Source organism: Chiloscyllium plagiosum, unplaced genomic scaffold (genome assembly GCF_037043375.1).
Source record: "Chiloscyllium plagiosum isolate Xiang-an unplaced genomic scaffold, Cpla_swu_hap1 HiC_scaffold_10, whole genome shotgun sequence".
NCBI lineage: Eukaryota > Metazoa > Chordata > Chondrichthyes > Orectolobiformes > Hemiscylliidae > Chiloscyllium > Chiloscyllium plagiosum.
Window position 1 is genome coordinate 83,015,303 of NW_028270148.1, and position 14,640 is coordinate 83,029,942.

Below are 14,640 nucleotides of genomic sequence, written 5' to 3' on the forward strand. Positions count from 1 at the left end.
AAAGTTGCCCCTTAGGTCTCTTTTATATCTTTCTCCTCTCACCCTAAACCTATGCCCTCTAGTTCTGGACTCCCCGACACTAGGGAAAAGACTGTGTCTATTTACCCTATCCATGGCCCTTGTAATTTTATAAACATTCGATAAGGTCACCCCTCAGCCTCCGACGCTCCAGGGAAAACAGCCCTATCCTGTTCAGCCTCTCCCTGTAGCTCAGGTCCTCCAACCCTGGCAACATCCTTGTAAATCTTTTCTGAACCCTTTCAAGTTTCACAACATCTTTCTGATAAGAAGGAGACCAGAATTGCACGCAATATTCCAACAGTGGCCTAACCAATGTTGTGTACAGCCGCAACATGACTTCCCAACTCTTGTACTCAATACTCTGACCAATAAAGGAAAGCATACCAAACACCTTCTTCACCATCCTATCTACCTGCGACTCCACTTTCAAGGAGCTATGAACCTGAACTCCAAGGTCTCTTTGTTCAGCAACACTCCCTAGGACCTTACCATTAAGTGTATGAGTCTTGCTAAGATTTGCTTTCCCAAAATGCAGCACCTCGCATTTATCGGAATTAAACTCCATCTGCCACTTCTCAGCCCATTGGTCCATCTGGTCCAGATCCTGTTGTAATCTGAGGTAACCCTCTTCGCTGTCCACTACACCTCCAATGTTGGTATCATCTGCAAACTTACTAACTGTACCTCTTATGCTCGCATCCAAATCATTTATGTAAATGACAAAAAGTAGAGGGCCCAGCACCGATCCTTGTGGCACTCCACTGGTCACAGGCCTCCAGTCTGAAAAACAAACCTCTGCCATCACCCTCTGTCTTCTACCTTTGAGCCAGTTCTGTATCCAAATGGCTAGTTCTCCTTGTATTCCATGAGATCAAACCTTGCTAATCAGTCTCCCATGGGGAACCTTGTCGAACGCCTTACTGAAGTCCATATAGATCACATCTACTGCTCTGCCCTCATCAATCTTCTTTGTTACTTCTTCAAAAAACTCAATCATGATTTCCCATACACAAAGCCATGTTGAGTATCAGTCCTTGCCTTTCCAAATACATGTACGTCCTGTCCCTCAGGATTCCCTCCAACAACTTGCCCACCACTGAGGTCAGGTTCACCGGTCTATAGTTGAAACTTTATTGCTGGAACAGCACAGCAGGTCAGGCAGCATCCAGGGAACAGGAGATTCGACGTTTCGGGCACAGGCCCTTCTTCAAGAATTGTGCCCGAAACGTCGAATCTCCTGTTCCCTGGATGCTGCCTGACCTGCTGTGCTGTTCCAGCAATAAAGTTTCAACTTTGATCTCCAGCATCTGCAGACCTCACTTTCTCCTCACCGGTCTATAGTTCCCTGGCTTGTCTTTACTGCCCTTCTTAAACAGTGGCACCACGTTTGCCAACCTGCAGTCTTCCGACACCTCACCTGTGACTATCGATGATACAAATATCTCTGCAAGAGGCCCAGCAATCACTTCTCTAGCTTCCCACAGAGTTCTCTGGTACACTGATCAGGTCCTGGGGATTTATCCACCTTTAACTGTTTCAAGACATCCAGCACTTCCTCCTCTGTAATCTGGACATTTTGCAAGATGTCACCATCTATTTCCCTACAGTCTATATCTTCCAAATCCTTTTCCACAGTAAATACTGATACAAAATATTCATTTAGTATCTCCCCCATTTTCTGTGGCTCCACGCAAAGGCCTCCTTGCTGATCTTTGAGGTGCCCTATTCTCTCCCTAGTTACCCTTTTGTCCTTAATATATTTGTAAAAACCCTTTGGATTCTCCTTAATTCTATTTGCCAAAGCTATCTCATGTCCCCATTTTGCCCTCCTGATTTCCCTCTTAAGTATACTCCTACTTCCTTTATACTCTAAGGATTTACTTGATCTATCCTGTCTATACCTGACATATGCTTCCTTCTTTTTCTTAACCAAACCCTCAATTTCTTTAGTCATCCAGCATTTGTGGGCTGCCTCACAGCGCCAGAGACCCGGGTTCAATTCCCGCCTCAGGCGACTGACTGTGTGGAGTTTGCACGTTCTCCCCGTGTCTATGTGGGTTTCCTCCGGGTGCTCCGGTTTCCTCCTACAGTCCAAAGATGTGCATGTCAGGTGAATTGGCCATGCTAAATTGCCCGTAATGTTAGGTAAGGGGTAAACGTAGGGGTATGGGTGGGTTGCGCTTCGGCGGGTCGGTGTGGACTTGTTGGGCCGAAGGGCCTGTTTCCACACTGTAATGTAATCTAATCTAATGTAATTCCCTATAACTCCCAGCCTTCCCTTTCACCCTGACAGGAATATACTTTCTCTGGATTCTTGTTATCTCATTTCTGTTATCCCATTTTCCAGCAATCCCTTTACCTGCGAACATCTGCCTCCAATCAACTTTTGAAAGTTCTTGACTAATACCGTCAAAATTGGCCTCGCTCCAATTTAGAACTTCAACTTTTAGATCTGGTCTATCCTTTTCCATCATGATTTTAAAACGAATAGAATTATGGTCGCTGGACCTAAAATGCTCCCCCACTGACACCTCAGTCACCTGCCATGCCTTATTTCCCAAGAGTAGGTCAAGGTTTGCACCTTCTCTAGTAGGTACATCCACATACTGAATCAGAAAATTGTCTTGTACACACTTAAATTCCTCTCCATCTCAACCTTTAACACAATGGCAGTCCCAGTCGATGTTTGGAAAGTTAAAATCCCCTACCATAACTACCCTATTATTCTTTCAGATAGCTGAGATCTCCTTACAAGTTTGTTTCTCAATTTCCCTCTGACTATTGGGCGATCTATAATACAATCCCAATAAGGTAATCATCCTTTTCTTATTTCTCAGTTCCACCCAAATAACTTCCCTGGATGTATTTCCAGGAATATCCTCCCTCAGCACAGCTGGTAAGGACTTCATTGTAGAATACAACTGACTGGGGTTTCCTCTGGTGCAGTGGTAGTATCCCTACCTTTGCACCAGGAGGCCTGAGTTCAAGTCCCACCTGTTCTAAAGGTGGGTCACAGAACCTCTGAAAAAGTTGACGACAAAATATTTACAACTCAAAATGACTAAGGCTGAGAAATCCAATCGGTGCCATTTTGGAATGGCCTCTCCTGCTCACTGGCACCCTACCTCTCAATGTTAATTGTTGCTTATAAGCTCAAGCCTGACCAATGTCCTGTACAGGCAAGTGGGAGGCCTTTAAAAGTGAGATAGCTAGAGTTCAAGATCTATACATTCCTCGGAGGGTGAAGAGCAAGGTTGGCAGGAATAGGGAAGCCTGGACGACAAGAGATATTGAGGCCTAGACCAGAAAAAAGGAGGAAGCATGGCTCAGGTACAGGCAGCTAGGATCAACTAATATCTCTGGGAGGTATGTAGGGAACACAGGAGCTCACCGAAGGAAATCAGGAGGACAAAAAGGGGGCACAAGATAGCCTTGGCTGAGAAGATTCGGATGAACCCAAAGAAGTACTTTAAGTGTATTAAAGGAAAAAGAATAACTAGAGAGAATATAGGGCCTCTCAAGGAGCAAAGTGTTCATGTATGTGTAGAACTGCAGAAGATGGGCAACGTCCTCGATGAATATTTCTCTCTGTTTACCGTGGAAAAGGACATGAAGATTTGGGAACTTGAAGTTACTGGTGATATCTTAGGGACAGTCCATAACAGCAGAGGTAGTGTTGGATGCACTGAATGTATGAAGGTGGATAAATCTCCTGGTCCTTATCAGATATATCCAAGAAAACTGCAAGAGGTGAGAGAGGAAATTGTGGGGGCCTGGCTGATATTTTTGCAGCAAAGAACAGTGAACAAAGAAAATTACAGGACAGGATCAGGCCCTTTGGCCCTCCATGCCTGCACCGATCCAAATCTTCTATCTAAATGTGTCACCTATTTTCTAAGAGTCTATATCCCTTTGCTCCCTGCTCATTCATCTTAAATGGCACTATTGTGCCCACCTCTACCACTTCCACTGGCAATGTGTTCCAGGCAACCACCGTCTGCGTAAAGAACTTGCCCCTGTCGCACTTTGAAGTCATGACCCCTTGTAATTGAGTCCGCACTGTGGGGGCAAGTTTGTTGCTATCCACCTCGTCTATATCTCTCATGATTTTATAGACCTCAATCAAGTCCACCATTAACCTCAGTCTTTCTAATGAAAATAATCCTAATCTACTCAATCTTCTTCATAGCTAGCACCCTCCATACCAGGCAACATCCTGGTGAACCTCCAATGCACCCTCTCCAAAGCATTCACATCCTTCCAATAATGTGGCGACCAGAACTTTACACAGTATTCCAAATATGGCCGAACCAAAATCTTATGCTACTGTATCATGATCTGCCAACTCCATCCGATGAAGGAAAGCATGCTTATGCCTTCTTGACTACTCTATTGGCATGCGTTGCCACATTCAGGAACAATGGACCTGAACACCCAGATCTCCTTGTACATCAATTTTCCCCAGAATTTCTCCATTTACTACATAGTTTGCTCTTGAATTGGATCTTCCAAAATGCATCACCTCACATTTGCTCAGATTGAACTCCACCTGCCATTTCTCTGCCCAATTCTCCAATCTATCTATATTCTGCTGTATTCTCTGACAGTCCCCTTCACTATCTGCTACTCCACCAATCTTAGGGTCATCTGCAAACTTGCTAATCAGACCACCTACACCTTCCTCCAAATCATTTATGTATATCACAAACGACAGTGATCCCAGCACAGATCCCTGTGGAACACCACTGGTCACAGTTCGCCATTTTAACAAACTCCCTTCCACTACATCTCCCTCTTGCTCTCCTGTTGCCCAGCCATCTAGCGAGTACACCCTGGACCCCATGCAACTTCACCGTCTCCATCAGCCTATGGGGAACCTTATCAAATGCCTTACTGAAGTCCATGTATATGACATGTGCAGCCCTTCCCTCAATCAACTTTGTTATTTCCTCAAAAAATTCGATTAAGTTGGTAAGACATGACCTTCCCTGCATAAAACCATGTTGCCTATTACTGATAAGCCCATTTTTATTCCCCCCATTTTATGGGAACAGATCCTATCCCTCAGTATCTTCTCCAGCAGCTTCCCTACCACTGACGTCAGATTCACCGGTCTATAATTACCTGTCTCTGCTACCCTTATTAAACAAGGGGACAACATTAGCAATTCTCCAGTCCTCCAGAACCTCACCCATGTTCAAGGAATTAGCCACGGTGAGGTCCTGGACGTCTGGAGTGTAGAGAACGTTGTGCCCTTATTCAAGAATGGCTGCAAAGAAAAACCTGGGAACTATAGATCAGTAAGCCTAACATGTGTGTGTTACTTGAGAATATTCTGAGAGATAAGCTGTGCATGTATTTGGAAAGACAGGGTTTGATTAGGAGCAGTCAGCATGACTGTGTGTGGGAGATCATGCCTCAAATTTGTTCGAGTTCTTTGATGAAGTGACCAGAAAGGTTGATAAGGGCAGGGCATTAAACGTAGTCCATATGGATTTCAGAAAGGCCTTTGATAAAGCTTTGGAAGGTTAGATCACATGGAACCCAGGGGGAGCTGGCAAACTGGATACACAATTGGCTTGAGGGTAGGAAGCAGGGGGGGAATAGTAGAAGGATGTCTATCAGACTGGAGGCTTATGGCTAGTAGAGTACCTCAGGTGTCAGTACTGAGCCCATTACTGTTTGTTATCTATATCAAATGATTTGGATGAGAATGTACAAGGCACGATTAGTAAGTTTGCAGATGACACAAAAATAGGTGGTATCATGGACATTGTGGACGGTTATCAGAAATGGCAGCAGGACCTTGATCAACTGGGGAAGTGGGCCCAGAAATGGCAAATGAGTTTAACGTAGATAAGTGTGAGGTCTTACATTTTGGATAGTCAAATCTAGGTAGGAGATTCATGTTGAATGGTCAGACTTTAAGGAGTGTAGCGAAACAGAGGAACCTTGGAGTTCAGGTGCACAGTTCGCTGAAAGTGAAGTCACAGGTAGACAGGGCTGTGAAAGTGGCTTTTGGTACACTGGCCTTCATCAGTCAGGGCATTGAGCATAGAATTTGGGAAATTATGTTGCAGTTGTACAGGACGTTGGTGAGGCCCCACGCGGAGTATTGTGTTCAGTTTTGGTCACCTCGCTATAGGAAGGATGTTATTAAATTGGAAAGGGTGCAGAAGAAATTTACAAGGATGTTGCCAGGACTCAATGGACTGAGTTATTAGGGAGAGATTGGACTGGCTAGGACTTTTTCTTTCGAGCAGAGGAGACTGAGGGGAGATCTTATTGATGTGTATAAGATCATGAGAGACATGGATCAGGTAAATATATTCAGTCTTTTTCTCTGGGTTGGGAATTGAGGTCTAGAGGGTATCCCATTAAGGTTAGAGGGGAAAGAATAAAAGGGAACCAGAAGGGCAACATTTCTTTCCCCACAGAGGGTGGGGAGTATATGGAATGAGTTGCCAACGGAAGTGGTTGAAGCGGATACATTAATACCAATTTAAAAGGCATTTGAACAAATACATGAATAGGAAAGGTTTAAAAGGATATGGGTCAAGTGCAGAGAAACAGGGCTAGCACAAAGAGACATTTTGTTCGGCATGGACCAGTTTGGGCCAAAGGGCCTGTCTCCATGCTGTAGGACTCCATGACTCTAAGTAGTAGTACTGGAGACAATGCTCCAATATATAAAAGGTAGACGGGAGATTGGGATCTTTCTTTTAAAAACAGTTATAAATGAGAACATGGAGAATAACATTAAACCACCCATCATGTGAAAAAAAAACATTTAAGAAGGCAGAGAAAAAAAGATCTGGGCATTTTAACAAATGTATCTTTAAGGGTCAATGAACACATATTTAAAAATAGCTAGAAGACATCGAGCAAAAACAATAAGAAACCTTTTGGCCTACTTTCTAATTTGAAAGTTTTACTTACACCAGACACGTTACAGTGCACTTGATGATTCATTGCTGCCAAGAAGGTGCTTCCATGCTAAATATTCAAGGATAAAATTAATGTGCCGAACCAGACACAAGCTTATGTCAAATGGAATAGAGATGAGGCTTTATTGTAAAGTGTGCAAAGGTTTGTAAAAAGCAGAGTTCATGCATACAGTTCACAGAAAGACAGAGCTGTCACACACAGAGACACCTACCAGCTACCAGGAGTATGGGGGCTTTGTCTGGGTGCAGTTCCATCTGACGTGCAATCCAAGGTCCATCAAAATGGGCATACCACCAGCCTTTCTTCTTGTTCTGGGGCTCTTTGTACTGGTCAGCTGGACGGATAAATGGGATGCGGAAATAGCGCTGGGTCCGATTCTGAGCAATCTCCTGCTGCCGAGCTTGTAACTGAGGGGGATTTTGCCGAGCTGTTGTAAATGAATAAGCATATTTCATGACAATATGGATCAGACTTGGACTTCAGAATTAAACTGGCAGCTGTAACCAGTAATGAAAATCTTCAATAATGTAGGAACAGCAGACTTCACAACTCCCTTAATCCCACAATTACTGTTTATTAAATATAGCTATTAGAAAACATGCAATCTGTATTTCATTTTCTTATAGCTTTGACATAGAGGTTGAATCAGAAGAGACTTCGGATTCAATCTCTAAAGCAGCTTGGGATGGTTTTTCTTCTGATTCATATAAAAACTATTTCTTATAATGGAAAGTTAAAAGGGAAAAAAGGTGTGAATTTATCAGCTACTTTTTATGATTTCAGAACAGCCAAAGATTTCCAGTCAATTAAATTCTTTCAAAGCGTACCCCATTGTTTTGGTCTAAGAAATGTCAAGTACAAATGTTTCCAAACAACATGAAATAAGCATCTAATCTTTTTCTTTTAGAGTGATGTTTATTGAAAAGGTAAGTATTAGCCAAAACACTGATACAAATCCAAAGTAAGAAGACTAAGGAGACATAAACAGGGAAAGAACCAAATATTAAAGAAAGATACACAGACCAGTCATCAAAAATCCAGATGTCAATAGAATCCAATAGAATTGACAAGTTCAAATTTTATTACGTGCTCAATTACTCCAGTTCTTACCATAATCAGTAACAGATTTTGGAGCGCGTTGTTCTGCTTCAGCATTGCGCTTTTTATTTCTGGATTTCCAGGCATGATAGACCTTCAGCCGCCGATGGAATTCCTCTCTGCATGCTGCTAACAGCTCAATATCTGCAGTAACATACATGATTGAGTACAGTCAGATTCTTCAAGGAAGGACTGAGGACATATTTATTCAATGAAGACCCCATTCTTCATTGGCATCCAACCAGGAAGAGTTCTTCTGTTGGTCACTTCTGAAAGTGCAATAATGAGAGGGGAACTCTCCCAAAGCGATGAGATAAGCAAGTTCTTGAAGAATTTGCATCTACCTTGCTTGCATTATAATGTTAACAACCTGTCAGATCACTGCTCACCTTCTCTGACAGGAATGTTTTGTGGTTGCAGCATTGGAGGAAAACAAGTCGGTAAAGAAAGAAATAGTTCAGGCACAGCCATCTTTCTGAATACCAAAACACAGCTCCTTGTCTTAGGGTTGTCCAATTCTTCTCCTTCCCCATCTTCAGACATCAACACACACCTGAATAACATTGTTTGTTCAATTATCTCTGAATCCAGACTTTGTATATCAGAAATTTGTTTAGTCAGGAGAGATTCTCAGTTATGCTTTAGTATGGGTTTACCGGATAGTCACATTCGTACACTTTCCAGAAGAATGTAGTCAGATACAGGAAACTTGCCTGACATTTTTGTTCTATAGACTAGGGAGTTGAAGTTAATTATAACACCATTAACCAAGAAAACATTCCCAGCAATGTAATTAGGCAGGCACATTAAAAACAAAGAACAGGTTTTTTGGAAGGATGCATAAAAATTTGATAGAAATAATGGGACATAAAGTAGAAAAGGGAGTTGGAGAAGATGGCAGAGTTTGGTCAGAGCATTGACTATAGGGGTTAGGAGGTCATGTTGCAGCAGGACAGGACATTCGTTGCACCACTTTTGGAATATTGCGTGCAATTCTCCCACCTCTCGGAAGGATGTTGTGAAACTTGAAAGGGGTTCAGAAAAGGTTTACAAGGATGCTGATAGGGTTGGAGGGGTTGAGCTATAGGGAGAGGTGAATATACTGAGGCTGTTTTCCCTGGAGTGTTGGAGGCGGAGGGCTGACCTTATAGACATTTATAAAATCACGAGGGACATGGGATAGGATAAATAGACGAGGTATTTTCCCTGGAGTGGAGGAGTCCAGAACTAGACGGCATAGATTTAGGGTGAGAGGGGAAGATCTAAAAGGAATCTAAGGGGCAACTTTCTTTTGCAGGTGGTGGTGCATGTATAGAATGAGTTGCCAGAGGAAGTGTGGAGTCTAGTACAATTACAACCTTTAAAAAGCATCTTGATAGGTATATGAATAGGAATGGGTTAGGAGGGATATGGGTCAAGTGCTGGCAAACAGGACTAGATTAATATAGGATATCTGATCAGCATGGACAAGTTGGAACAAAAGGTCTGTTTCCATGCAGTACATCTCTATGCCTCTAAATGGAGTGGCTCAAGGAAACATATTCTAATGCTTAAGGTCCCTTCAGCTATCTGTACAATTTCTAGTAGTGGAGTGAATTGAGAAGCCAGGAACGAAATGTAGAGATGGGCAGGTCACTAACAGGGATGGAAAGTGCAACAACCTACAAACAACAAGAACGTCAACACAAAAGCCAGAAAGACAAATCAGAAACAAATTTCCAGAAATACTCAGCAGTTGTAAACAGATAGCGATTAACTGAGTTTTTCAGTTCACTTTTATGTTGCTAGACTTAGTTAAAAATCACAACACCAGGTTATAGTCCAACAGGTTTAATTGGAAGCACACTAGTGTTCGGAGCGACGCTCCTTCATCAGGTGATTGTGGTGGTTAGTGGTGTCGATAGTAGTCATGATTCGGAGCGTCACTCCAAAAGCTAGTGTGCTTCCAATTAAACCTGTTGGACTATAACCTGGTGTTGTGTGATTTTTAACTTTGTACACCCCAGTCCAACACCGGCATCTCCGAATCATTGCTAGACTAAGTAATTTCCACATTTTGTACTTTCACTTTATAGTAAAAATTTAAAATACAAGTTTACTTTCAAGTTTGAGATAGTCAGATACACAAGTGAGCACAGGGATGGTGGGAAATTGGGACTACAGAAGATGGACAATGAAATATTGGGAGGGAGTGTATAGGAATAGTTGAGCCTTGAGGGGATAAAAAAAATTCAATCAGGACTTCAGCCCAAGGTTAGCTATAGCAGTGATCGTATTGAGTGGTGTCGTAGAGGTGAATCAAGGGTGGTCTGTGTAATGGAGGGGTAGGTTCAACTTGGATATCAAGATAATAAACAATCTGGTTCAGATTGGGAAAGCAGTGTGGGAGTGGATTCCGCAACAAGAATGCAGCATTGTTAGCCAGGCCTAAAACAGGGGCTTCAGCTTTACCAACACTGAACTAAAGGAAACTAATGCTGATCAAACTGCATGTTGGATCAGCAGTTTAATAGTGCAAGAGAAGTGGAGGTGGTCAAGAAAGCCAGAAGAGACATAAAACTGAGTGTTTCCAACAAACCTATGGAATTTAATTGCGTATCTGCAGATGATTATGTCATGCATCAGGGAAATGGCAATGAGAAAGGAAGGCCAAAGATAAATCATTGGGGACTCAGAAACAATGAAGCAGCTCTGGCTATCACTGCATAGTGGACAGTAGAACAGAGCAAGAGGCAGTTCCATTCAGCTAGAAAAGGTGGAAAAGCGCATAGAAATAAGACGGAGTCATGTTGGTCATAGGTTAAGCAAGGATGTAAATAAGCAAAGATTGATTTCCCACAATCATAGTCAGTGGACAGCGGTTAGCACTGCTGTCTCACAATGCCAGGGATCAGTGTTCGATTCCAGCCTCGGGCAACTGTCTGTGTGGAGCTTGCACATTCTCCATGTCGTCATGGGTTTCCTCCAGGTGCTCCGGTTTCGTCCCACAATCCTAAGATGTGCAAGTCAGGTGAATTGGCCGTGCTAAATTGCCCGTAGTGTTAGTTGCATTAGTCAGGGGTAAATGTAGGGCAGGGGAATGGGTCTGGGTGGGTTGCTCTTCGGAGGGCCAGTGTGGACTTGTTGGGCCAAAGGGCCTGTTTCCATACTGTGAAGTATCTAATCTAATCTAACAATCCTCCCAGGTAGTGCATTCTAGATTCCCTTCACCTTCCAGCTGAAAAGAAATTTCCCCAAGTCCCCTCTAAATCTCCTGTCCTACACCTTAAAATTGTGCCCCTTCGTTACTGACCCTTCAACTGCAAGGAGCAGCTGCTTCCTATCCACCCTCTCCATACCCCTCGATCAGGTCTCTTCATCAGCCTTCTCTGCTGCAAAGAAAACAACCCGAGCCTATTCAGCCTCTCTTCATGGCTAAAGTGCTTCACCCCAGGCAAAATCCTGATGAATCACCATTATACCTCCTCCAGTGCAATCACATCTTATTTCAGTTATTACATTACTGACAAGAATGACATTCTACTGTACATTGATAAAGCATAAAATATAGCAATTCTAAAAATCAGTTTATTGGAAATATACTGATATTAAATAAATATAAAGACATAATCTTTAGTTAGTATGCCACTGTCTCAAGTGAACCAATACCACTCTTAAGTGGACTTGAGCCATGAACTGTAGCCAAGAGGAAAACATTGTTAGATTGAGAGGATTCTTACCACAAGAGGTGTTGATGACATCTCGCAGTTCAGCATACTTCCATTTGGCGAGATCATATTTCTTTGTGCCAGCAGCTGCCTTCGTAGCCTGGACTTCAGGACTTCTGTTGACAAGAATGAACACAGTGAGAACATGGCAGACTGAGAGAACATGGAAGAAGATCAAATGTAATTAGGTATTAATGGTAGGTTTGGATATTTCTTGAAGGGCTTATTGCCAAAACGTTGATTCCCCTGCTCCTTGGATGCTGCCTGACCTGCTGTATCTTTCCAGCATCACACTCTTGACTCTGATCTCCAGCATCTGCAGTCCTCACTTTTGCCTAGTTGACAATATGTCAGCTCTGCTGAGACCAAAGGCAGTAAGCTTAAAAACAGGATGTGCAAGCAGGGGTGAACCAAAATGGATGACCGTATTCTTACTTTGAACTTACAGATTTAAAATTTTGAGTCCTGAAGGTTGCAACTGCAGAAAATGTGGTGGTGTTCTTCAAACGTATAATCAGCTTTGCTGGTACAGATGAGTTTGCCTACTGAGTCAGCATTGGTGGAAGTCAGTAACAGGGAAGGAGCGGTCACTTTATTGGGTGTTTTCTATAGACCCCTCCAATAGCAGCAGAGAGATGGAAGAACAGATTTGACAGCAGATCTTGGAAAGGTGCAGGCAGAGAATGAAAACGATAGCATGGGAGAAAGACGGTGTATTGAAAAGGCAAGCAAGTGGAAGGTCAGGGTCTTTCTTACAGAGTAGAGTAGAGGTTTACTACAAAATGGTCATTTAGTCTGTATTGGATACTGTCAATACAAAAGAGGCTGCATTGTGAGCAACAAACGTAGTGGACTAGATTGAAAGTAGAAGTAAATCGCTGCTTCAATGTGTTTGGAGCATTGGATAGTAAGAAGGGTGGGGGTCAAAGGTCTACTATTTCACTCTCTGCAATCCCTTGAGAAGATCCCAATTTGGAGGTAGAGTAGGTGGCCTGCAGTGTTAGGAGTGATGGTGATGGGAGGAATGGATGAGGATGTCAGGGAGGGAACTTCCTTGTGGAAAGCTGACCATAGAGGACAGGGATGAGTTTGGTGGTGGCAATCTGTGAGAAATGGTCACAGTGTCGGGAAATGATTCTATGAATGTGGGCGCTGGTGTGGAAAGTAAGGGCAAGGTGAAACCTGTTCTTGTTCTTGGAGGGAGGGTCAAGGGTGAGGGCAGAAATAGAGGACATGGATCAGACACAGCTGAGAACCATGTCAACACTGCCGGGGAGGAGGACTCCTTAGTTGAGGAAAAACTACAATGTTGTGGCTGTAACGGAGTCATGGATTTCACAGGGGCAGGAATGATTGCTGGATGTTCCAGGGTTCAGATCTTTTAAAAAGAACAGGGAGGTGGGTAAAAGAGGAGGGGGGGTAGCACTGTTAATTAGAGTGCGCATCATAGCTGCAGAAAGGGGGGTTGTTGAGTTGGGTTTGCCTACTGAGTCAGTATTAGTGGAAGTCAGTAACAGGGAAGGAGCAGTCACTTTATTGGACATTTTCTATAGACCCCTCCAATAGCAGCAGAGAGATGGAAGAACAGATTGGACAGCAGATCTTGGAAAGGTGCAGATGTAACAGAGTTGTTGTTATGGGTGACTTCAACTTCCCCAATATTGATTGGAACCTCCTTAGTGCAGATGGTCTGGATGGAGCTAGGGGGAGACCATATTGGATTTGGTGTTAGGCAACAAGCCAGGCCAGGTATCAGATCTCTTGGTGGGAGAGCATTTCAGCGACAGTGACCACAACTACCTCACCTTTACCATAGGCATGGAGAGGGATAGGAACAGACAGTGTGGGAAGGCATTTAATTGGGGAGGGGAAATTATACTGCTATTAGGTGGGAGTTGTGGAGTATAAGTTGGCAACAATTGTTCTATGGGAAAGGCAGAGAAATGTCGAGACTGTTTAAGGAGCACATGTTGCAAGTGTTGGATAATGTTTTCTCACTGAGACAGGCAAGGAATAGTCAGGTAAAGGAGCTTTGGATGACAAGAGAAGTGGAGCTTCCCATCAAGAGGAAGAAGGAGCTTACTTAAGGTTGAAACAGCAAGGATCTGGCACATCCTTAGAGGATTGTAGGCTAGGAAACAACTCAGAGATAGACTGAGGAGAGCTCAGAGGGTGCATGAAAGAGCCTTGGAGGGAAGGATTAGGGAAAACCCAAAGGCGTTCTATACTTACATGAGGAATAAGACACTGATCAGAGAGGATAGGGCTGATAAGGGATAACAGAGGACCTTGTGCCTGGAGTCTGAAGAGGTCGGGGAAGCCTAAATGAGCTTTTTGTTTCAGTATTCACGAGCAAGAAGGACCTTGCTGATAGTGAGAACACCATGGACCAGGTTGATAGGCTTGAACAGATTGATATTAACAAAGTGGATGTGCTGGAAATTCTGGAAAGCACCAAGTTGTTAAGTCCCCAGAGCCAAACAAGATATCTTCAAGGTTGCTATGGGAAGCGAGGAATGGGATTACTGCATCTCTGGTGATGATCTTTGCATCCCCACTCTCCATGGAAGTAGTACTGGATGTTTGGAGGGAGGCAAATGTTTTCTTTGGTTCAAAGAAGGGAACAGAGAAATCCCTGGGAATCATGGACGTATCAGTATTATGGCTGTGGTAAGCAAGGTACTGGAAAGGATTCTGAGTGTTAGGATTTATAACTATTTGGAAAAACATAGTTTGATTAAAGGTAGTCATCATGGCTTTATGAGGGGCAGGTCATATCTCACAAGCCTTATTGAGTTCTTTTACGATGTGATGAGACAAGCTGATGAAGGTCGAGCAGTGGATCTAGTGTATATGGATTTCAGTA

General features: G+C 43.2%; 1 protein-coding gene across 6 annotated transcripts in view; it reads right to left on the bottom strand.

The window, feature by feature from the left end:
• LOC122552951 (unconventional myosin-VI) overlaps positions 1–14,640 on the bottom strand; it is a 276,023-nt gene that overhangs the window by 4,168 nt on the left and 257,215 nt on the right. For all 6 annotated transcript variants that reach the window (XM_043696239.2, XM_087991501.1, XM_087991500.1 and 3 more), the window contains 3 exons: positions 11,787–11,890; positions 8,080–8,211; positions 7,181–7,396 (listed from right to left, as the gene is read on the bottom strand). In XM_043696239.2, coding sequence (XP_043552174.2) covers positions 7,181–7,396; positions 8,080–8,211; positions 11,787–11,890 — 452 coding nt within the window. The remainder of the gene's footprint in view (positions 1–7,180; positions 7,397–8,079; positions 8,212–11,786; positions 11,891–14,640) is intronic.